Genomic DNA, 24224 nt, shown 5'->3' on the forward strand with positions numbered 1-24224 from the left:
TGTACCAAGACATATTACGTCTCGCCTTCAGATGGCAACGGGGACGAAACCCATCGGGTTTTGCCTTCTCAAACCCATCCCCACGAGAAAATCGCAAACCCGTCCCCGTCCTCATCACCGTGTGCGGGGCTAGTTTTTCGCCCGTCCCCTAAACCCATCGGGTTTCGGGGAACCCACGAGAAAATAAAAATATTTAAACAAACATAGTGGCGATAAAGAATAACATTTGAATAGCAAAACAAGCACATTTCAGCAGCATAACTAGAGCAAATTTCAACAAAAAACAATAGTAGATGGTTCAACAGCTATATAGAGTGTATTTTAGCAGATTTAAACAACATACATAGTATATTTCGGAGGCAGCAAACATAAGATAAATAGTAGTAACAATGATATCATTTCACCAGCAACATAGTACATTTCAGCAGCAAAACAACTGCAAATTTCAGCACAATACTCAGGAATAACACCAGCTAAAAGAAGCCTATTTCAGCACAACTATAGCCCATTTCAACAACGAAGATAAACATATTTCAGCAACAAACAAGAGCATATTTCAGTAAACAAAATTGTATTTTGCCGGGTTTCGGGTTCGGGGACTACCGAAACGGGTGCAAACCCATGAAACGTGTCGGGTTGTATAATGTGCACAACAACAGTCCCGCGGGGATGAAAAGACGCCCATCCCCGTCCCCTAATAGGGTAAAAACCAGCGGGGACGCGGGTTTCGGGGCCCTGTTGCCATCTTGAGTCTCGCCTACAGGGCGGCATTTTTGGCCGGCTCAGTTCCGCGAAATTGTTTTGACTACTTTTAACAGTTTTACATTGGTTTCGGTTGTTTTTCTTGTGTTTTTGGTTTCCTTTTTGTTTTTTACTTTCTTTCTGGTTCTTTTTTCCTTCTTCTTAGTTTTTTTGATTTTAATTTGTTTCAGTGTTTACTTTGGTTAAACATTCCAAACATCTACTCCCATACTATAAGAACGATTTTGACATTACATTAGTGTCAAAAATGCTTTTATATTATGAGACGGAGGGAGTATTTATTTTATTCTTCTGACCAGTTTTATTACTACATGGGTGATGGAAAAGAATATCAGAATTTTCAACAGAGTTATCGAATGATTTTACTCGAAATACACATGTTCAAACGTGGCCCGGCAATTTTTGTCCGAAAATAAGGTGTTAGCCGCAGCCTCTGTATTCGTTGAACACACATCAAATGAGTGATGCACACACAACTCAACAAGACCGTGCATCATTCTGGTAAGCCTTTTGCAAAAATGAAATAATTTTTTTTCTACTGTAGTACTTAGGGCCAGTTTTTTTCGACGATTCTCCTAGAATCGCCCCTCTCCTTAGCTTCTCCCAGAATCGTCACTCCATATTTTTTTTTACAATCCTACTAGTTAAGGTCTAATTGTAGCAATGTTTATTCCGAAGGCAACAATGAATCAAGTAGATAAGCTCACGGTACAAGTACAACAAATGGAATCGGCCATGGATCACATCCACACATCACATGTATGCGCGCCAATTCGATCCCAGAACCCCAGTATACATAATCTCAAATGGAATCGCTACCGACTGACTGACAAGAAGAAGAGGCCGCGTCGCCGCCAATCATATCAGATCACAGGGTGGACACGGCGTAGACCGCGGCCACGATGAAGCTGGCGACGATGCCGGCCGAGCTCTGGAGCGACGCGCCGCCGCTCCCCACGTCCGCCGTCGGCGTCGACTTGGACCCTGCACGTGCATCCAAAATTCGTCGGTCAGTACCGTAATTCAGACGCATCAGGAACTTTCACCAAGCAGCATGGATTATTTATTTATTTATTTATCGAATTAATTATTACGTACCTGCTCCGGAGGATGTTGGCGTCTGTCCCGCCGGCGCGCCGGAGGACGGCGACGTGGTAGGGGCAGAGGCGGAGTTGCTGAGCGGAGGCGTCTTGACGCCGCACTGGTCGGGGAGGCCGAGGGCGCGGGTCTTGTTGACGGTGCCGAGCCCGAGCGCGGCGGGGTCGGCGTTGAGCGCGACGCAGAGGCACTCCGGCTTGGAGCTTACCACGGAGGCGAGCTGCGAGCAGCACGACTTGGACGGCGCCGTCTCGTTGCCCGTGATGTAGTTGAGGCAGGGCGACATGCCGATGAGCGTCTGCGTGCACCCGCTCGTGGGCGACTGCGCCGACGCGCCGCCGGCCAGGACCGCCGCCGCGACGACGAGCGCCAGCATGGTCACCGCCCTCGCCGCCATTTCTCGCTTCTCTTTCTTCCTCGAACAGGAGGATAGCTGCTCTCTGTAGGTGGTGGTTGCCTTGGGTTTGTGCCTGTTGTTCTCGTGATCGATCCCTGATTGATTTATAGGTGGAGTGGTTTGGAGTTGATTGATGGAGAAGGTGGCGGCGAGCAGGAAGAAGACACGATCGGTCGGGGGTAGTGGTTTAGTTAGCGTTGGTGAGCTGAATTTTCCTACCCTTGAAAAGAAAACGCGGGCTATCAACAACTATGTTCACCTTTTGACGCGGCCTTGTTGGGTGGTACGTAGAATCTTTCAGCTTTTGGCGCCAGGTGGCTCGGCTTTGGTGTTTGGCGTGTTTTTCGTGTGGCTGAGCAGTAATAACCGTTGTGAACGGGCAAGGGAAATTTGGATCTTTACTCTTGATGAATAGCAGGGGGAATAGCAATTGCTTCCAGAAACCTGCCCTCCGTGAAGATCGAGCAAGCGCTTCGGTTCTTGGACCATCCAAGGAAAAATGGCATGACCTGTTCTTTTTTACTTGTGGTCTGTGACACGGGAAGGAAGAAGAACAAGGAAAATAAAATGACGCGTGCTCTTACTTTCGGTTACCCTTGGATCCAAAATAAGGGTCGTGGTTTCAGTTTGGATCGGAGGGAGTAGATAATTTCCCACGCTGCTTTTTTTTTTTCTGTGCATGTTGGGATTCAAACTTTTTTCAAGTCATTTTTTATTTTCATGCCCTCCGTTACTTAGAGGTTGTTTGGATTGTGACTATGTTTGCCTTATGTTGTCACATTGCTTTTTGCCACACTTGCCTAACTTGAGTTGATTAAATTGTTAGCCACACTTTGGCTTGCCTAAGGAAATTTTACCACATTTTTTGTGTCTACGACATGCGGGGTTCATTTCTCATAAAAAAAAAAATTCTTGCCTTAAGTGTGGCTAGAACCAAACACCAACACCCACCTAACTTAGTCAAATTTGCCTAAGGTGAGGTGTGGCAAAGTGTGGCAATTTGTGGCTGGAAACCAAACAGCCCCTTAGTCCTACTCGGTTTTGCCCAACCCTTTAACTTGTGCTCATTTTTGCCCTGCTCTGTCTAGCTGAACCTCACATATAGACAAATGCAACATTTTCGTTGGGTCAACCCCTTTGACCGTTACATGCATGACTGCGATAATATGACATGTGTGCCACTGTAAAGTACGGCCACGTCAGCGAGCCGACTGTTAGTCGCCGATGCATAGCACGGTAGAGCGTCATTGCTCGTTTGGCCGATTCCAGCGATGGCTGGACAATATCTTGGCCTCTACCGTTAGCTGGGGCCCGTGCGCGTTGAGGGGCGGCATCAGGGTGGCTGGCGGTGGACGGAAACAAAGGCAGTGGGTGAGTAACATCGTGACGGAGTTTGGTGTTTGTAGGCAACAAAGCTATAGCATGAATTCGAACGATTTTTTGTGCTGGTGTTGTTCTACAGCTTCTGGCTGTGCAGTTTGACACGGTCACGTGAACAAATGGTCACCAGAGCAACTTCATGAGCTCATGCTGGATCAGCAATGGGAGGTTGCGATTAATGACACTACGGCACGAAAATGTTGACAAGGACCTCACGTCTGTAGGCGACGAATCGACAACGGCATCCTAGGCTGCAGACAACGAAGAAGGCGATGACGCGGCGATTCAGGGCGTCTCATCTAGCGATCTTCGTCGTATTGGTTAACGATGACGAGGCAGAGCTAAAGGACATGGTGGTGAGGCGAGGAGAATACAATGCCTACGTTAGTTGACGTCGGCGCGGCCATGGCGTTCTCGGTCATGGTTGGAGAGCAAGCACGAGGAGGGAATCGTTCTGGATAGTAGATAGGTTCAAACTAGTGGTATCGTGCTTGTCTCTTGGCGTAGAGTTGGGGACAAAGAAGGCCTCGAAGGCGCGAAGCAGGCACTTCCACTAGGCGCGAGGTTAAAAATGAGGTTGCCTGTAGGTAGGCTTGGCTACATACTGTTGGGCCGCTAGGTAAGTTTGCATCTCTCTCTCTTTCTCTCTCTCTCTCTCTCCTTTCCTTTTATATTTGAATATATTTTAGATAAAAAATTTGTAAACCATCTAGAAAATTAACTGTAAATATAATGTATGTTTACAAAAACACGCACATTTTCATGCCGATGGGATTAAATGAGATGCTGACCCATGAACGTCGCCCATGCATCCCCCCTTCACCACATCACCGTACTGAGTGATGTGGTTTAGTCCCACATCACCGGCGAGAGGCTCGCCGACCTTAAATAGCAGAGTGGACTATATGCAATAAACTACTTCTATTGTAATAAGAGCATCAATGCTCTCTTTGTGAAGGAGATGATGCTTTGATATTTGATCATCTCTTCATCTCTTTCACAAAGTAAGCATAGATGGTCTTACTATAATAAAAGTATTTTTTACAAGTGACATCATTTTCACAATTTATCTGATCAAACTAGAGCACATTACCATTATTTTTCATTTTCAAGAAAATCACAGAAAAGTTAAAATTTGGCACAACTATGTGTGTTATCATTGTGAACTTTGTTGCCGTGGGAATAATAATTTTTCTAATATAAAAATTATTATTTATATTTTTCAAGTGCATGAAATGACTTTTGTGTGAAGGAAGTACCTGAAATAAGTTATAAAATTTGGTCTTTTCATTTTTCATATAAGGTAGACCACATTGGAAGACCACTGACCAAGTTTCATGAATTTCAGAGTACTATTGGTATATTTTCAAGATTTACTGGATTTATGGTGAATTATGAGATTTTGCTGAAATTTGAATGACAAGTGTGATGTAGTTTGGTCCCGAAAATTGAAAAAAACTCATTTTATGCTCTAACTTTAGTGGTGCATCCACTTGGGACAACCAAAGTTAAAATTCCGAACCATTTTATATGAATGTTCAACATTTCAAGTTTTACCCCATTTTAAAAAAAATCAAAGAAAATGAAAAAAAACCTCAAAAATTAAAATCCTTGTGCATGAAGCCCTCTTGTGTGAAATAGTAAGTGGGAAAAATTATAACTTTCACTACCACCAATTTTAAAAAAGACCTTCACAAAATAGTGTTGGAAATATGCCCTAGAGGCAATAATAAAATGATTATTATATTTCCTTGTTCATGATAATTGTCTATTATTCATGCTGTAATTGTATTATCCGGAAATCGTAATACATGTGTGAATACATAGACCACAATGTGTCCCTAGTGAGCCTCTAGTTGACTAGCTCGTTGATCAACAGATAGTCATGGTTTCCTGGCTATGGACATGGGGATGCCATTGATAACGGGATCACATCATTAGGAGAATGATGTGATGGACAAGACCCAATCCTAAGCTTAGCTCAAAGATCGTGTAGTTCGTTTGCTGTAGCTTTTCTGAATGTCAAGTATCATTTCCTTAGACCATGAGATTGTGCAACTCCCGGGTACCGTAGGAGTGCTTTGGGTGTGCCAAACGTCACAACGTAACTGGGTGACTATAAAGGTACATTACAGGTGTCTCCGAAAGTATCTGTTGGGTTGGCACGAATCGAGACTGGGATTTGTCACTTCATATGACGGAGAGGTATCTCTGGGCCCACTCGGTAATGCATCATCATAATGAGCTCAATGTGATCAAGTGGTTGATCACGGGATCATGCATTACGGTACGAGTAAAGTGACTTGCCGATAACGAGACTGAACAAGGTATTGGGATACCGACGATCGAGTCTCGGGCAAGTAACGTACCGATTAACAAAGGGAATTGAATACGGGATTGATTAAGTCCTCGACATCGTGGTTCATCCGATGAGATCATCGAGGAGCATGTGGGAGCCAACATGGTATCCAGATCCCGCTGTTGGTTATTGGTCGCAGAGCCATCTCGGTCATGTCTACGTGTCTCCCGAACCCGTAGGGTCTACACACTTAAGGTTCGGTGATGCTAGGGTTGTAGAGATATGAGTATGCAGTAATCCGAAAGTTGTTCGGAGTCCCGGATGAGATCCTGGACGTCACGAGGAGTTCCGGAATGGTCCAGAGGTGAAGAATTATATATAGGAAGTGTAGTTTCGGCCATCGGGAAAGATTCGGGGTCACCGGTATTGTACCGGGACCACCGAATGGGTCCCGGGGGTCCACCGGGTGGGGCCACCCATCCCAGAGGGCCCCATGGGATGAAGTGGGGAGGGGAACCAGCCCATAGTGGGCTGGTGCGCCCCCCCCCTTGGGCCCCCCTGCGCCTAGGGTTGGAAACCCTAGGGTGGGGGGCGCCTCCACTTGCCTTGGGGGGCACTCCACCCCCTTGGCCAGCGCCCCCCTTGGGAGATCCCATCTCCAGGGCCGGCGCCCCCCAGGGGGCCTATATAAAGGGGGGCGAGGGAGGGCAGCAGCACCTCAAGTCTTGGCGCCTCCCTCTCCCCTGCTACACCTCTCCCTCTCGCAGAAGCTCGGCGAAGCCCTGCTGCGATCACTGCTGCATCCACCACCACGTCGTCGTGCTGCTGGATATTCATCAACCTCTCCTTCCCCCTTGCTGGATCAAGAAGGAGGAGACGTCATCCACTCCGTACGTGTGTTGAACGCGGAGGTGCCGTCCGTTCGGCACTTGGTCATCGGTGATTTGGAACACGGCGAGTACGACTCCATCATCCCCGTTCTCTTGAATGCTTCCGCTCTCGATCTACAAGGGTATGTAGATGCACTCTCCTCTCGTTGCTAGTTGACTCCATAGATTGATCTTGGTGAAATGTAGGAATTTTTTTGTTTTCTGCAACGTTCCCCAACAAATAGCCTATCTAGTATGAAGTTGCATGGATTTCTAGGCATATCCCATGGCCCTGGCCACTTCCATACCATACTGATACGTCTCCGTTGTATCTACTTTTCCAAACACTTTTCCCCTTGTTTTGGACTCTAACTTGCATGATTTGAATGGAACCAACCTGGACTGATGCTGTTTTCAGCAGAATTGCTATGGTGTTATTTTTGTGCAGAAATAAAAGTTCTCGGAATGACCTGAAAATCAACGGAGATTATTTTTGGAATATATAAAAAATACTTGAAGAAGAATCCATGTCAGGGGCCCACACCCTGTCCACGAGGGTGGGGGGCGCGCCTACCCCCCTGGGCGCCCCCCTGCGTCGTGGGCCCCCTGACGCTCCACCAACCTCAACTCCAACTCCATATATTCGTGTTCGGGGAGAAAAAAATCAGAGAGAAGGATTCATCGTGTTTTATGATATGGAGCCGCCGCCAAGCCCTAAACTCTCTCAGGAGGGCTGATCTGGAGTCCGTTCAAGGCTCCGAAGAGGGGAATCCGTCGCCATCGTCATCATCAACCTTCCTCCATCACCAATTTTATGATGCTCACCGCCGTGCGTGAGTAATTCCATCGTAGGCTTACTGGACGGTGATGGGTTGGATGAGATTTATCATGTAATCGAGTTACTTCTGTTAGGGTTTGATCCCTAGTATCCACTATGTTCTAAGATTGATGTTGCTATGACTTTGCTATGCTTAATGCTTGTCACTAGGGCCCGAGTGCCATGATTTCAGATCTGAACCTATTATGTTTTCATGAATATATGTGAGTTCTTGATCCTATCTTGCAAGTCTATAGTCACCTATTATGTGTTATGATTCGTTAACCCCGAAGTGACAATAATCGGGATACTTACCGGTGATGACCGTAGTTTGAGGAGTTCATGTATCCACTATCTGTTAATGCTTTGGTCCGGTACTCTATTAAAAGGAGGCCTTAATATCCCTTAGTTTCCAATAGGACCCCGCTGCCACGGGAGGGCAGGACAAAAGATGTCATGCAAGTTCTTTTCCATAAGCACGAATGACTATATTCGGAATACATGCCTACATTACATTGATGAACTGGAGCTAGTCTTGTGTGTCACCCTATGTTATGACTGTTACATGATCAATCGCATCCGGCATAGTTCTCCATCACCGATCCAATCCCTACGAGCTTTTCATATATTGTTCTTCTCTTATTTACTTTTCCGTTGCTACTGTTATAATCACTACAAAAACCAAAAATATTACTTTTGCTACCGTTACCACTGTTATCATATTACTTTGCTACTAAACACTTTGCTGCAGATATTAAGTTTCCAGGTGTGGTTGAATTGATAACTCAGCTGCTAATACTTTAGAATATTCTTTGGCTCCCCTTGTGTCGAATCAATAAATTTGGGTTGAATACTCTACCCTTGAAAACTGTTGCGATCCCCTATACTTGTGGGTTATCAAGACCATTTTCTGGCGCCGTTGCCGGGGAGCATAGCTCTATTCTTTGAGTCACTTGGGATTTATATCTGTTTATCCCTATGAAGAACTTGAAAGATCCAAGAACCAAGATTTATCCCTCAACTACGAGGGGAGGTAAGGAACTGCCATCTAGTTCTGCACTTGATTCACCTTCTGTTTTGAGTAAGCTTGCGACACCTAAACCTGCTTCTGCTATTAATTTTGACATGTCGCATGTTATTGATGATGGTTCTGCTTTGCATGATACTTATGATGAAACTACTTCTATGCTTGATACTACTGTGCCACTTGGTGAATTTCTTGATGAACAACTTGCTAGGGCTAGAGAGAATGAAATTATTGAAACTGATAATATTGATGAAAGTGATGATGAAGATTCTCCCCCTAGATATGAATTGCCTGTTGTGCCTGAGGGTTATGTTATGGATGAAGAAACTGCTAGAGACTTTCTTGCCTGCAATGACAGAAGTGATCTTAAAAAACTACTAGCTAAGCTGAAAGAAAAATCTCTGAATGCTAGAATGAAATTTGATCCTGCTTATGCTACTTCACCTATCTTTATTATTGATAAGGATTATGATTTCTCAGTTGATCCTGATATAATTACTTTGGTTGAATCTGATCCTTTCTATGGCTATGAATCTGAAACTGTTATGTCACATCTTACTAAATTAAATGATATAGCTACCCTGTTCACTAATGATGATAAAACTCGCTACTATTATATCCTTAAATTATTTCTGTTCTCATTAAAGTGTGATCTAAGATATGGTTTAATTCTCTTGATCCTGGTTGTGTGCGTAGTCCCCAGGATATGATTTATTACTTCTCTGCTAAATATTTCCCTGCTCATAAGAAACAAGCTTCTTTAAGGGAAATATATAATTTTGTGCAAATTGAAGAAGAGAGTCTCCCACAAGCTTGGGGGAGGCTTCTCCAATTACTTAATGCTTTGCCTGATCATCCTCTTAAGAAAAATGAAATACTTGATATCTTTTATAATGGACTAACCGATGCTTCCAGAGATTACCTGGATAGTAGTGCTGGTTGTGTTTTCAGGGAAAGAACTATTGATCAAGCTGAATTGCTATTGAATAATATGTTGACCAGAAAATAATTGGACACTTCCTGAACCAACTCCTAAGCCAACTCCGAAGAAAGGGGTATTCTATTTCTCAGTCCTGAAGATATGCAAGAGGCAAAGAAATCTATGAAAGAAAAAGGTATAAAAGCTGAAGATGTTAAGAATTTACCTCCTGTTGAAGAAATACATGGTCTTAATTTGCCGCCTGTTAAAGAAATACATGGTCTTGATAACCCGACAGAGGTAGTAAAGGTAAATTCTCTCTATAGATATGATAAAGCTGAAATCCCTCCTGCTAAGTTTGCTAGCCAATGTTTCGATGAATTTGATAACTTTATGGTTAAGCAAGAAGATTTTAATACTTATTTTGGTAGACAATTGAAACATAATGCTTATATGATTGAACACTTGAGTGATTATATGGCTAGTGTTAAAGGTGAACTTAAACTTATTAGTAAACATGCTTCTATGGTTACCACTCAAGTAGAACAAGTACTTAAAGCTCAGAATGATTTGCTCAATGAATTGAATAGTAAGAATAATGACTTTGCTGTTAGAGTTGCAACTAGAGGAGGTAAAGTGACTCAGGAACCCTTGTTTCCCGAGGGCCATCCTAAGAGAATTGAGCAAGATTCTCAGAGAATTAATATAGATGCACCTAGTCCTTCTAAGAGGAAGAAAAAGAAAAATGATAGGACTTTGCATGCTTCTAGTGAACCTGTTGTAGACACACTTGAGAATCCCAATGATATTCTATCTCTGATGCTGAAACACAATCTTGTAATGAACATGAACCTAGTGATAATGTTAATGACGATGTTCATATTGATGCTCAACCTAGCAATGATAATGATGTAGAGGTTGAACCTGCTGTTGATCTTGATGACCCACAATCAAAGAATCAACGTTATGATAAGAAAGACTTTGTTGCTAGGAAGCACGGTAAAGAAAGAGAACCATGGGTTCAGAAACCCATGCCTTTTCCTCCTAAACCATCCAAGAAAAAGGATGATGAGGATTTTGAGCGCTTTGCTGAAATGATTAGACCTATCTTTTTGCGTATGCGTTTGACTGATATGCTTAAAATGAATCCTTATGCTAAATATATGAAAGATATTGTTACAAATAAGAGAAAGATACCAGAAGCTGAAATTTGCACCATGCTTGCTAATTATACTTTTAAGGGTGGAATACCAAAGAAACTTGGAGATCCAGGAGTACCAACTATACCATGCTCCATTAAAAGAAACTATGTTAAAACTGCTTTATGTGACCTTGGAGCCGGTGTTAGTGGTATGCCTCTCTCTTTATATCGTAGACTTGATTCGAATAAGTTGACACCTACTGAAATATCTTTGCAAATGGCTGATAAATCAACTGCTATACCTGTCGGTATTTGTAAGGATGTGCCTATTGTGGTTGCGAACGTTACTATTTTAACGGACTTTGTTATTCTTGATATTCCCGAGGACGATAGTATGTCTATTATCCTTGGAAGACCCTTTTTGAATACTGCAGGGGATGTTATTGATTGCAATAAAGGCAATGTCACTTTTCATGTTAATGGTAATGAGCATATAGTACACTTTCCGACGAAACAACCTCAAGTCCACAGTATTAATTCTATTGGAAAAATTTCAAGAATCACTATTGGAGGTTTTAAATTTCCTCTTCCTACTGTCAAGAAAAAATATGATATTCTTATTGTTGGGGACATGCAGATCCCCGTTGAGGTAATGATACATCTCCAATGTATCTATAATTTTTGATTGTTCCATGCTATATTATATTCTGTTTTGGACATTATTAGGCTTTATTATACACTTTTATATTATTTTTGGGACTAACCTATTAACCGGAGGCCCAGCCCAGAATTGCTGTTTTTTTGCCTATTTTAGGGTTTCACAGAAAATGAATATCAAACGGAGTCCAAACGGAATGAAACCTTCGGGAACATGATTTTCGGAACGAACATGATCCAGAGGAATTGGACCCTACGTCAAGACATCAACCAGGAGGCCACGAGGTAGGGGGCGCGCCCTCCACCCTCGTGCCCCCCTGTTGCTCCACCGACGCACTCCTTCCTCCTATATATACCTACGTACCCCCAAACTACCAGATACGGAGCCAAAACCCTAATTCCATACTTGTGACAAGTAATTCGGAACGGAGGGAGTAGTAGAAGTGCCACTTGGATGTTGGCGTCTGTCCCGCGGGCGCGTCGGAGGACGGCGACGTGGTGGGGGCAGTGGCGCAGTTGCTGAGAGGCGTCGTCTTGACGCCGCACTGGTCGGGGAGGCCGAGGGCTTGGCTACATACTCTTGGGCCGCTAGGTAAGTTTTCATCTCTCTCTCTATCTCTCTCTCTCTCTCTCTCTCTCTCTCTCTCTCTCTCTTTATTTCTGTCCTTTCCTTTAATATTTGAATATATTTTAGATCAAAAATTTGTAAAACCATCTAGAAAATTAACTGTGAATATAATGTATGTTTACAAAAACACGCACATTTTCATGCCGATGGGATTAACTGAGATGCTGGCCCACGAGCGTCGTCCGAGCATCCCCCCTTCACCACATCACCGTACCGAGTGATGTGGTTTAGTCCCACATCACCAGCGAGAGGCTCACCGACCTTAAATAACGGAGAGGACTATATGCAATAAACTACTTCTATTGTAATAAGAGCATCAATGCTCACTTTGTGAAGGAGATGATGATTTGATATTTGATCATCTCTTCATCTCTTTCACAAAGTAAGCATAGATGGTCTTACTATAATAAAAGTATTGTTTTTACAAGTGACATCATTTTCACAATTTATCTCATCAAACTAGAGCACATCACTATTATTTTTCATTTTCAAGAAAATCAAAGAAAAGTTAAAATTTGGCACAACTATGGGTGTTATCATTGTGAACATTGTTGCCATAGTAATAATAATTTTTCTAATATAAAAATTATTATTTGTATTTTTCAAGTGCATGAAATGGCTTTTGTGTGAAGGAAGTACCTGAAATAAGTTATAAAATTTAGTATTTTCATTTTTCATATAAGGTAGACCACATTGGAAGACCACCGACCAAGTTTCATGAATTTCAGAGTATTATTGGTATATTTTCAAGATTTACTAGATTTTTGGTGAATTATGAGATTATGCTGAAATTTGAACGACAAGTGTGATGTAGTTTGGTCCTGAAAATTGAGAAAACTCATTTTATGCTCTAACCTTGGTGGTGCATCCACTTGGGACAACCAAAGTTGAAATTCCGAACCATTTGATATGACTGCTCAATTTCAAGTTTTAGCCCATTTTCGAAAAAATCAAAGAAAATAAAAAAACCTCAAAAATTAAAATCGTTGTGCATGAAGCCCTCTTGTGTGAACTAGTAAGTGGGAAAAATCATACTTTAATACCACAAATTTAAAAAAGACCTTCACAAAATAGCCTATCTAGTATGAAGTTGCATGGATTTCAAGGCATATGCCCATGGCGCTGGCCACTTCCATACCATACTACATGATAACAAGTTAAAATTTGGCGCAACTATGGTTGTTCCCATTTTGAACATCGTTGCCATAGGAATAATAATTTTTCGGGAATAGAAATTATTGGTTCCATTTTTCAAGTGCAAGAAATGGCTTTTTTGTGAATGAAGTACCTGAAATAAGTTATAAAATTTGGTATTTTCATTTTTATAGAAGGTAGACCACATTGGAAGCCCATTTACCAAGTTTCAAGAATTTTAGAGTATTATTGATACATTTCCAAGATTTACTAAATTTACAATGAATTATGAGATTTTGCTCAAATTTGTACTACAAGTGTGATGTAGTTTGGTACTGAGAATTGACAAAACTCATTTTATGCTCTAATGTTGGTGGTGCATCCACTTGGGACAACCAAAGTTGAAGTTCTGAACCATTTGATATGAATGTTCAACATTTCAAGTTTTACCCCATTTTCAAAAAATCCAAAATTAAAATCCTTGTGCATGAAGCCCGCTTGTGTGAACTAGTAAGTGGGAAAAATCATAAACTTGTAACACCACAACTTAAAAATAACCTTCACAACATGATATATCGAGTATGCAGTTGCATGGATTTCAAGACATATACCCATGGCCGTGGCCACTTCCATGCCATACTCCATGATAATAAGTTAAAATTTGGCACAAATATGGGTGCTACCATCGTGAATATTGTTGCCATAGGAACAATAATTGTTTTGGAATAAAAAATAATATGATTTCCATTTTTCAAGTGCCAGAAATGTTTTTTTTTGTGAAGGAAGTACCTGAAATAAGTTATAAAATTTGGTCTTTTCATTTTTCATATAAGTTAGCCCACATTGGAAGCCCACTTAACAAGTTTCATGAATTTCAGAGTATTATGTCAATATTTTCAAGATTTACAGTGAATTATTGCTCAAATTTGAACTACAAGTGCGATGTAGTTTGGTACTAAAAATTGAAGAAAAATCATTTTATGCTCTAATGTTGGTGGGGAATCCACTTGGGACAACCAAAGTTAAAATTTCGAACCATTTGATAGGAATGTTCAACATTTCAAGTTTTTCCCCATTTTTGACAAAAATCAAAGAAAATAAAAAAAGCTTGAAAAATTAAAATCCTTATGCATTAAGGCCTCTTGTGTGGGTGGGTGGGAAAATCATAAAATTGCAATACCACAAGTTTTGAAAAGTCAACATTGTAAGTTTGACCTCATTTTAAGTAAGTTTTGCATGATGCTATTTTTTGGTCAGTTTTGCATGTTGCTATTTTTGGCAAGTTTTGCATGTTGCACTATGTTTGAGAATGTAAAACCCACTCAACATAGGAAATCCAAAATATAGCATACAACTGTTGATTAAACACATTGAAATAACATAATGTTTGCAGTTCAAAGGGCATCCACATGTCAGATCCTCATCACTAGGGAGACGCTGAAGATGGCAAGCCAGGCGGCGATGGGAGCGTTGAGCATTCTGCTCAAACTGCATCGAGAACTCATACTGCTCCACTGAAGGAAATATGCCCTAGAGGCAATAATAAAGTTGTTATTTATATTTCCTTATATCATGATAAATTTTTATTATTCATGTCAGAATTGTATTAACCGGAAACTTAGTACATGTGTGAATACATAGACAAATAGAGTGTCACTAGTATGCCTCTACTTGACTAGCTCGTTGAATCAAAGATGGTTAAGTTTCCTAGCCAAAGACATGAGTTGTCATTTGATTAACGGGATCACATCATTAGAGAATGATGTGATTGACTTGACCCATTTCGTTAGCGTAGCACTTGATCGTTTAGTTTATTTGCTATTGCTTTCTTCATGACTTATACGTGTTCCTATGACTATGAGATTATGCAACTCCCGAATACCAGAGGAACACTTTGTGTGCTACCAAACGTCACAATGTAACTGGGTGACTATAAAGGTGCTCTACAGGTGTCTCCGATGGTGTTTCTTGAGTTGGCATAGATCAAGATTAGGATTTGTCACTCCGTCTATCGGAGAGGAATCTCTGGGCCCTCTCGGTAATGCACATCACTATAAGCCTTGCAAGCAATGTGACTAATGAGTTAGTTCCGGGATGACGCATTACGAAACGAGTAAAGAGACTTGCCGGTAACGAGATTGAACTAGGTATTGAGATACCGACGATTGAATCTCGGACAAGTAACATACCGATGGCAAAAGGAACAACGTATGTTGTTATGCGGTTTAACCGATAAATATCTTCGTAGAATATGTGGGAGCCAATATGAACATCCAAGTTCCGCTATTGGTTATTGGCCGGAGATGAGTCTCGGTCATGTCTACATAGTTCTCGAACCCGCAGGGTCCACACGCTTAACGTTCGGTGACGATCGGTATTATGAGTTTATGTGTTTTGATGTACCGAAGGTAGTTCGGAGTCCCGGATATGATCACGGACATGATGAGGAGTCTCGAAATGGTCGAGACATAAAGATTGATATATTGGATGACTATAATCGGACACCGGATGAGTGCCGGGGGGTTATCGGAACCCCCGGGGGAACTAATGGGCCAACATGGGCCTTGTGAGAGAGACAGGAGGGGGCCTTACGGCTGGCCGTGCCACCCCCTTGAGGAGTCCGAATTGGACAAGGAGGGGGGGGGGGCGCCCCTCTTTCCCTCCCTCTCTTCCTCTCCTTCCTCCCCCTTCCTCCTCCTAGTTGGACTAGGAAAGGGGAAGTACTAGGAGGAGGACTCCTCCCCTCCTTGGCGCGCCCCAAGGGCCGGCCGGCCTCCCCCTTGCTCCTTTATATACAGGGGCAGGGGAACCCTAGAACACACAAGTTGATCATTGATCTCTTAGCCGTGTGCGGTGCCCCCCTCCCCCATAATCCACCTCGGTCATATCGTCTTAGTGCTTAGGCGAAGCCCTGCGCCGGTATCTTCATCATCACCGTCATCACGCCGTCGTGCTGATGAAGCTCTCCCTCGACACTCAGCTGGATTGAGAGTTCGTGGGATGTCACCGAGCCGAACGTGTGCAGATCGCGGAGGTGCCATACTTTCGGTACTAGGACCAGTTGGATCGTGAAGACGTACGACTACATCAACCGCGTTGTCATAACGCTTCCGCTTAAGGTCTACGAGGGTACGTGGACTACACTCTCCCCTCTCGTTGCTATGCATCACCATTATCTTGCGCGTGCGTATGAATTTTTTTGAAATTATTACGTTCCCCAATAGTGGCATCCGAGCCAGGTTTATGCGTAGATGTTATATGCACGAGTAGAACACCAAGGAGTTGTGGGCGCGGGTATATACATATTGCTTGCCGTCACTAGTTGATTCTTGATTCGGTGGTATTGTTGGATGAAGCAGCCCAGACCGACATTACGCGTACGCTTACGCGAGATTGGTTCTACCGACGTGCTTCGCACACAGGTGGTTAGTGGGTGTCAGTTTCTCCAACTTTAGTCGAATCGGATTCAATGAACAGGGTTCTTTTAGAAGATCAAAAAGCAATCACTATACCGCGTTGTGGTTTTTGATGCGTAGGTAAGAGCGGTTCTTGCTCAGCCCGTAGCAGCCACGTAAAACTTGCAACAAAAAAGTAGAGGACGTCTAACTTGTTTTTGCAGGGCATGTTGTGATGTGATATGGTCAAGACACGATGCTAAACTTTATTGTATGAGATGATCATGTTTTTTTAACATAGTTATCGGTAATTGGCAGGAGCCATATGGTTGTCACTTTATTGTATGAAATGCAATCGCCTTGTAATTGCTTCACTTTATCACTAAGCAGTAGCGATAGTCATTGCAGCAATAGTTAGCGAGACGAAAACGATGCTTCAATGAAGATCAAGGTGTCAAGCTGGTGACGATGGTGATCATGACGGTGCTTTGGAGATGGAGATCAAAGGCACAAGATGATGATGGCCATATCATATCACTTATATTGATTGCATGTGATGTTTATCCTTTATGCATCTTATTTTGCTTAGTATGGTGATAACATTATGAGATGATCTCTCATTAAATTTTAAGGTACAAGTGTTCTCCCTGAGTATGCACCGTTGCGAAAGTTCGTCGTGTCGAGACACCACGTTATGATCAGGTGTGATAAGCTCTACATTCACATACAACGGGTGCAAGCTAGTTTTGCACACGCAGAATACTCGGGTTAAACTTGACGAGCCTAGCATATGCAGATATAGCCTCGAAACACTGAGATCGAAAGGTCGAGCGTGAATCATATAGTAGATATGATCAACATAGTGATGTTCACCATTGAAAACTACTCCATCTCACGTGATGATCGGACATGGTTCAGTTGATATGTATCACGTGATCACTTAGTGTTGGAAATATGCCCTAGAGGCAATAATAAAAGCATTATTATTATATTTCCTTGTTCATGATAATTGTCTTTATTCATGCTATAATTGTGTTATCCGGAAATCGTAATACATGTGTGAATAACAGACACCAACATGTCCCTAGTAAGCCTCTAGTTGACTAGCTCGTTGATCAACAGATAGTCATGGTTTCCTGACTATGGACATTGGATGTCATTGATAACGAGATCACATCATTAGGAGAATGATGTGATGGACAAGACCCAATCCTAAACATAGCACAAGATCGTATAGTTCGTTTGCTAGAGTTTTCCAATGTCAAGTATCCTTTCCTTAGACCATGAGATCGTGTAACTCCCGGATACCTTAGGAGTGCTTTGGGTGTACCAAACGTCACAACATAATTGGGTGACAATAAAGGTATACTACGGGTATCACCGAAAGTGTCTGTTGGGTTGACACGGATCAAGACCGGGATTTGTCACTCCGTATGACAGAGAGGAATCACTGGGCCCACTCGGTAATGCATCATCATTATGAGCTCAAAGTGACCAAGTGTCTGGTCACGGGATCATGCATTACAGTACGAGTAAAGTGACTTGCCGGTAACGAGATTGAACGAGGTATTGGGATACCGACGATCGAATCTCGGGCAAGTAACATACCGACTGGCAAAGGGAATTGAATACGGGGTTGCTTGAATCCTCGACATCGTGGTTCATCCGATGAGATCATCGTGGAGCATGTGGGAGCCAACATGGGTATCCAGATCCCGCTGTTGGTTATTGACCGGAGAGTCGTCTCGGTCATGTCTGCATGTCTCCCGAACCCGTAGGGTCTACACACTTAAGGTTCGGTGAGGCTAGGGTTGTGAAGATATGTATATGCAGTAACCCGAATGTTGTTCGGAGTCCCGGATGAGATCCCGGACGTCACGAGGAGTTCCGGAATGGTCCGGAGGTAAAGAATTATATATAGGAAGTGCTGTTTCGGCCATCGGGACAAGTTTCGGGGTCACCGGTATTGTACCGGGACCACCGGAAGGGTCCCGGGGGTCCATCGGGTGGGGCCACCCATCCCGGAGGGCCCCATGGGCCAAAGTGGGGAGGGGAACCAGCCCATAGTGGGCTGGTGCGCCCCCCTAGGCCCATCCCATGCGCCTAGGGTTGAAACCCTAGGGGTGGGGGGCGCCCCACCTTGGCTTGGGGGCCACTCCAGCCCTGGCCGCCGCCCCCCCTAGGAGATCTCATCTCCTAGGACCGGCGCCCCCCTAGGGGAGGCTATATATATGAGGGGGAGGGAGGGGGCAGCCTCACCCTGAGTCCTAGCGCCTCCCTCTCCCCTGCTACACCTCTTCCTCTCGTAGTATAAGGCGAAGCCCTGCTGCTGTGACGCCCTGCATCCACCACCACGCCGTCGTGCTGCTGGATCTTCATCAACCTCTCCTTCCCCCTTGCTGGATCAAGAAGGAGGAGACGTCACGCTGACCGTATGTGTGTTGAACGTGGATGTGCCGTCCATTCGGTGCTAGGATCTCCGGTGATTTGGATCACGTCGTGTACGACTACCTCATCCCCGTTCTTTGAACGCTTCCGCTCGCGATCTACAAAGGTATTTAGATGCATCCGATCACTCGTTGCTAGATGAACTCATAGATGGATCTTGGTGAAACACGTAGGAAAATTTTTGTTTTCTGCAACGTTCCCCAATAGTGGCATCATGAGCTAGGTCTATGCGTAGTTCTTCTTGCGCGAGTAGAACACAATTGGTTGTGGGTGTAGATGTTGTCAACTTTCTTGCCGCTACTAGTCTTATCTTTCTTCAACGATATTGTGGGATGAAGCGGGCCGGACCAACCTTACACGTACGCTTATGTGAGACCGGTTCCACCGACTAACATGCACTAGTTGCATAAGGTGGCTGGCGGGTGTCTGTCTCTCCCACTTTAGTTGGAGCAGATTCGATGAAAAGGGTCCTTATGAAGGGTAAATAGAAGTTGACAAATCACGTTGTGGCTTTCACGTAGGTAAGAAAACGTTCTTGCTAGAACCCTAATTCAGCCACGTAAAACTTGCAACAACAATTAGAGGACGTCTAACTTGTTTTTGCAGCAAGTGCTTTGTGATATGATATGGCCAAAGTTGTGATGAATGATGAATGATATATATGTGATGTATGAGATGTTCATGCTATTTTAATAGGAATCATGACTTGCATGTCGATGAGTATGACAACCGGCAGGAGCCATAGGAGTTGTCTTTATTTTTTATATGACCTGCGTGTCATTGAGAAATGCCATGTAAATTACTTTACTTTATTGCTAAACGCGTTAGCCATAGTAGTAGAAGTAATAGTTGGCGAGCAACTTCATGGAGACATGATGGTGGAGATCATGATGATGGAGATCATGGTGTCAAGCCGGTGACAAGATGATCATGGAGCCCCAAGATAGAGATCAAAGGAGCTATGTGATATTGGCCATATCATGTCACTATTATTATTTGATTGCATGTGATGTTTATCATGTTTTTGCATCTTGTTTACTTAGAACGACGGTAGTAAATAAGATGATCCCTCATAATAATTTCAAGAAAGTGTTCCCCCTAACTGTGCACCGTTGCGACAGTTCGTTGTTTCGAAGCACCACGTGATGATCAGGTGTGATAGATTCTAACGTTCACATACAACGGGTGTAAGACAGATTTACACATGCAAACACTTAGGTTGACTTGACGAGCCTAGCATGTGTACAGACATGGCCTCGGAACACAGAGGACCGAAAGGTCGAGCATGAGTCGTATAGAAGATACGATCAACATGAAGATGTTCACCGACGTTGACTGGTCCGTCTCACGTGATGATCGGACACGGCCTAGTTGACTCGGATCATGTTATACTTAGATGACTAGAAGAGGGATGTCTATCTAAGTGGGAGTTCATCGAATAATTTGATTAGATGAACTTAATTATCATGAACTTAGTCTAAAATATTTACAATATGTCTTGTAGATCAAATGGCCAACGTAGTCCTCAACTTCAACGCGTTCCTAGAGAAAACCAAGCTGAAAGATGATGGCAGCAACTATACAAACTTGGTCCGGAACCTGAGGATCATCCTCACAACTGCCAAGAAAGATTATGTCCTACAAGCACCGCTGGGTGACGCACCTATTCTCCCTGCAGAACAAGACGTTATGAACGCTTGGCAGGCATGTACCGATGACTACTCCCTAGTTCAGTGCGGCATGCTTTACAGCTTAGAGCCAGGGCTCCAAAAGCGTTTTGAGAGACATGGAGCATATGAGATGTTCGAAGAGCTGAAAATGGTTTTTCAAGCTCATGCCCGGGTCGAGAGATATGAAGTCTCCGACAAATTCTTCAGCTGTAAGATGGAGGAAAATAGTTCTGTCAGTGAGCACATACTCACTATGTCTGGGTTACATAACCGCTTGACTCAGCTGGGAGTTAATCTCCTGGATGACGCGGTCATTGACAGAATCCTTCAGTCGCTTCCACCAAGCTACAAGAGCTTTGTGATGAACTTCATTAAGCAGGGAATGGAAAAGACCATTCCTGAAGTATTTGCTATGCTGAAATCAGCAGAGGTAGAAGTCAAGAAGGAACATCAAGTGTTGATGGTCAATAAAACCACTAAGTTCAAGAAGGGCAAGGGTAAAAAGAACTTCAAGAAGGACGGCAAGGGAGTTGCCGCGCCCGGCAAGCAAGCTGCTGGGAAGAAGCCAAAGAATGGACCCAAGCCCGAGACTGAGTGCTTTTATTGCAAGGAAAGTGGTCACTGGAAGCGGAACTGCCCCAAATACTTAGCGGACAAGAAGGCCGGCAAAACAAAAGGTATATGTGATATACATGTAATTGATGTGTACCTTACCAGTACTCGTAGTAGCTCCTGGGTATTTGATACCGGTGCAGTTGCTCACATTTGTAACTCAAAGCAGGAGCTTCGGAATAAACGGAGATTGGCGAAGGACGAGGTGATAATGCGCGTCGGGAATGGTTCCAAGGTCGATGTGATCGCCGTCGGCACGCTGCCTCTACATTTACCTACGGGATTAGTTTTGAACCTCAACAATTGTTATTTAGTGCCAAGTTTGAGCATGAACATTGTATAGGGATCTCGTTTAATTTGAGATGACTACTCATTTAAATCCGAGAATAATGGTTGTTCTATTTATATGAGAGATATGTTTTATGGTCATGCTCCGATCGTGAATGGTTTATTCTTAATGACTCTCGAGCGTAATGCTACACATATTCATAGTGTGAGTACCAAAAGATGTAAGGTTGATAATGATAGTCCCATATACTTGTGGCACTGCCGCCTTGGTCACATAGGTGTCAAACGCATGAAGAAGCTCCATGTAGATGGACTTTTAGAGTCTCTTGATTATGAATCATTTGACACGTGTGAACCATGCCTCATGGGTAAAATGACCAAGACTCCGTTCTCAGGAACAATGGAGCGAGCAACCAACTTATTGGAAATCATACATACTGATGTGTGCGGTCCAATGAGTGTTGAGGCTCGCGGTGGCTATCGTTATGTTCTCACCCTCACTGATGACTTGAGTAGATATGGGTATATCTATTTGATGAAACACAAGTCTGAAACCTTTGAAAAGTTCAAGGAATTTCAGAGTGAGGTTGAGAATCAACGTGACAGGAAAATCAAGTTTCTACGATCAGATCGTGGAGGAGAATACTCGAGTCACAAATTTGGCACACACTTAAGAAAATGTGGAATAGTTTCACAACTCACGCCGCCTGGAACACCTCAGCGTAATGGTGTGTCTGAACGTCGTAATCGCACTCTATTAGATATGGTGCGATCTATGATGTCTCATACCGATTTACCGCTATCTTTTTGGGGCTATGCTTTAGAGACTGCCGCATTCACTTTAAATAGGGCTCCGTCGAAATCCGTTGAGACGACACCGTTTGAATTATGGTTTGGGAAGAAACCTAAGCTGTCGTTTCTAAAAGTTTGGGGATGCGATGCTTATATCAAGAAACTTCAACCTGAAAAGCTCGAACCCAAGTCGGAAAAATGCGTCTTCATAGGATACCCTAAAGAAACTGTTGGGTATACCTTCTACCTCAGATCTGAAGGCAAGATCTTTATTGCCAAGAATGGATCCTTTCTAGAGAAGGAGTTTCTCTTGAAAGAAGTAAGTGGGAGGAAAGTAGAACTTGATGAAGTATTACCTCTTGAACCGGAAAAGGGCGCAACTCAAGAAAATGTTCCTGAGGTGCCTGCACCGACTAGAGAGGAAGTTATTGATGATGATCAAGATACTTCTGATCAAGCTCCTACTGAAATTCGAAGGTCCACAAGGAAACGTTCCGCACCAGAGTGGTACAGCAACCCTGTCTTGGAAATCATGTTGTTAGACAACGGTGAACCTTCGAACTATGAAGAAGCGATGGCGGGCCCGGATTCCGACAAATGGCTAGAAGCCATGAAATCCGAGATAGGATCCATGTATGAAAACGAAGTATGGACTTTGACTGACTTGCCCGTTGAGCGGCGAGCCATAGAAAATAAATGGATCTTTAAGAAGAAGACAGACGCGGATGGTAATGTGACCATCTATAAAGCTCGGCTTGTCGCTAAGGGTTATCGACAAGTTCAAGGTGTTGACTACGATGAGACTTTCTCACCGGTAGCGAAGCTAAAGTCCGTCCGAATCATGTTAGCAATTGCCGCATTCTACGATTATGAGATATGGCAAATGGACGTCAAAACGGCATTCCTTAATGGTTTCCTTAAGGAAGAATTGTATATGATGCAGCCGGAAGGTTTTGTCGATCCTAAGAATGCTGACAAGGTGTGCAAGCTCCAACGCTCGATTTATGGGCTGGTGCAAGCATCTCGGAGTTGGAACATTCGCTTTGATGAGATGATCAAAGTGTTTGGGTTTACGCAGACTTATGGAGAAGCCCGCGTTTACAAGAAAGTGAGTGGGAGCTCTGTAGCATTTCTCGTATTATATGTAGATGACATACTTTTGATGGGAAATGATATAGAACTCTTGGACAGCATTAAGGCCTACTTGAATAAGAGTTTTTCAATGAAGGACCTTGGAGAAGCTGCTTATATATTAGGCATCAAGATCCATAGAGATAGATCAAGACGCCTCATAGGTCTTTCACAAAGCACATACCTTGAGAAGATATTGAAGAAGTTCAAGATGGATCAGGCTAAGAAGGGGTTCTTACCTGTGTTACAAGGTATGAAATTGAGCTCAGCTCAATGTCCGACCACGACAGAAGATATAGAAGAGATGAGTGTCATCCCCTATGCCTCAGCCATAGGTTCTATTATGTATGCCATGCTGTGTACCAGACCTGATGTAAACCTTGCCGTAAGTTTGGTAGGAAGGTACCAAAGTAATCCCGGCAAGGAACACTGGACAGCGGTCAAGAATATCCTAAGTACCTGAAAAGGACTAAGGAAATGTTTCTCGTTTATGGAGGTGACGAAGAGCTCGTCGTAAAGGGTTACGTCGACGCTAGCTTCGACACAGATCTGGATGACTCAAAGTCACAAACCGGATACATGTATATTTTGAATGGTGGGGCAGTAAGCTGGTGCAGTTGCAAGCAGAGCGTCATGGCGGGATCTACATGTGAAGCGGAGTACATGGCAGCCTCGGAGGCAGCACATGAAGCAATTTGGGTGAAGGAGTTCGTCACCGACCTCGGAGTCATACCCAATGCGTCGAGGCCAATCAAACTCT

General features: G+C 43.4%; 1 protein-coding gene across 1 annotated transcript; it reads right to left on the reverse strand.

Moving 5' to 3' along the window:
- Nucleotides 1-1403: 1403 nt before the first annotated feature.
- On the reverse strand, nt 1404-2346 carry LOC119361683 (non-specific lipid transfer protein GPI-anchored 2-like). Its single transcript, XM_037626817.1, has 2 exons — nt 1861-2346; nt 1404-1746 (listed from the first exon to the last, which is right to left on the reverse strand). Exons 1-2 carry the CDS (start codon nt 2255-2257, stop codon nt 1631-1633), a joined length of 513 nt encoding a protein of 170 aa, XP_037482714.1. The 5' UTR covers nt 2258-2346; the 3' UTR covers nt 1404-1630.
- Between the last annotated feature and the right edge of the window lie 21878 nt (nt 2347-24224).

Source organism: Triticum dicoccoides, chromosome 1A (genome assembly GCF_002162155.2).
Source record: "Triticum dicoccoides isolate Atlit2015 ecotype Zavitan chromosome 1A, WEW_v2.0, whole genome shotgun sequence".
NCBI classification, from domain to species: domain Eukaryota; kingdom Viridiplantae; phylum Streptophyta; class Magnoliopsida; order Poales; family Poaceae; genus Triticum; species Triticum dicoccoides.

Bases quoted from the DNA above. Each gene is read 5' to 3' on its own strand.
- LOC119361683 (XM_037626817.1), bottom strand. From the start codon at position 2,257: ATGGCGGCGAGGGCGGTGACCATGCTGGCGCTCGTCGTCGCGGCGGCG. The intron at 1,747-1,860 runs GTACGTAATAAT...ATGCACGTGCAG, and splicing joins GCCAACATCCTCCGGAGCAG to GGTCCAAGTCGACGCCGACG.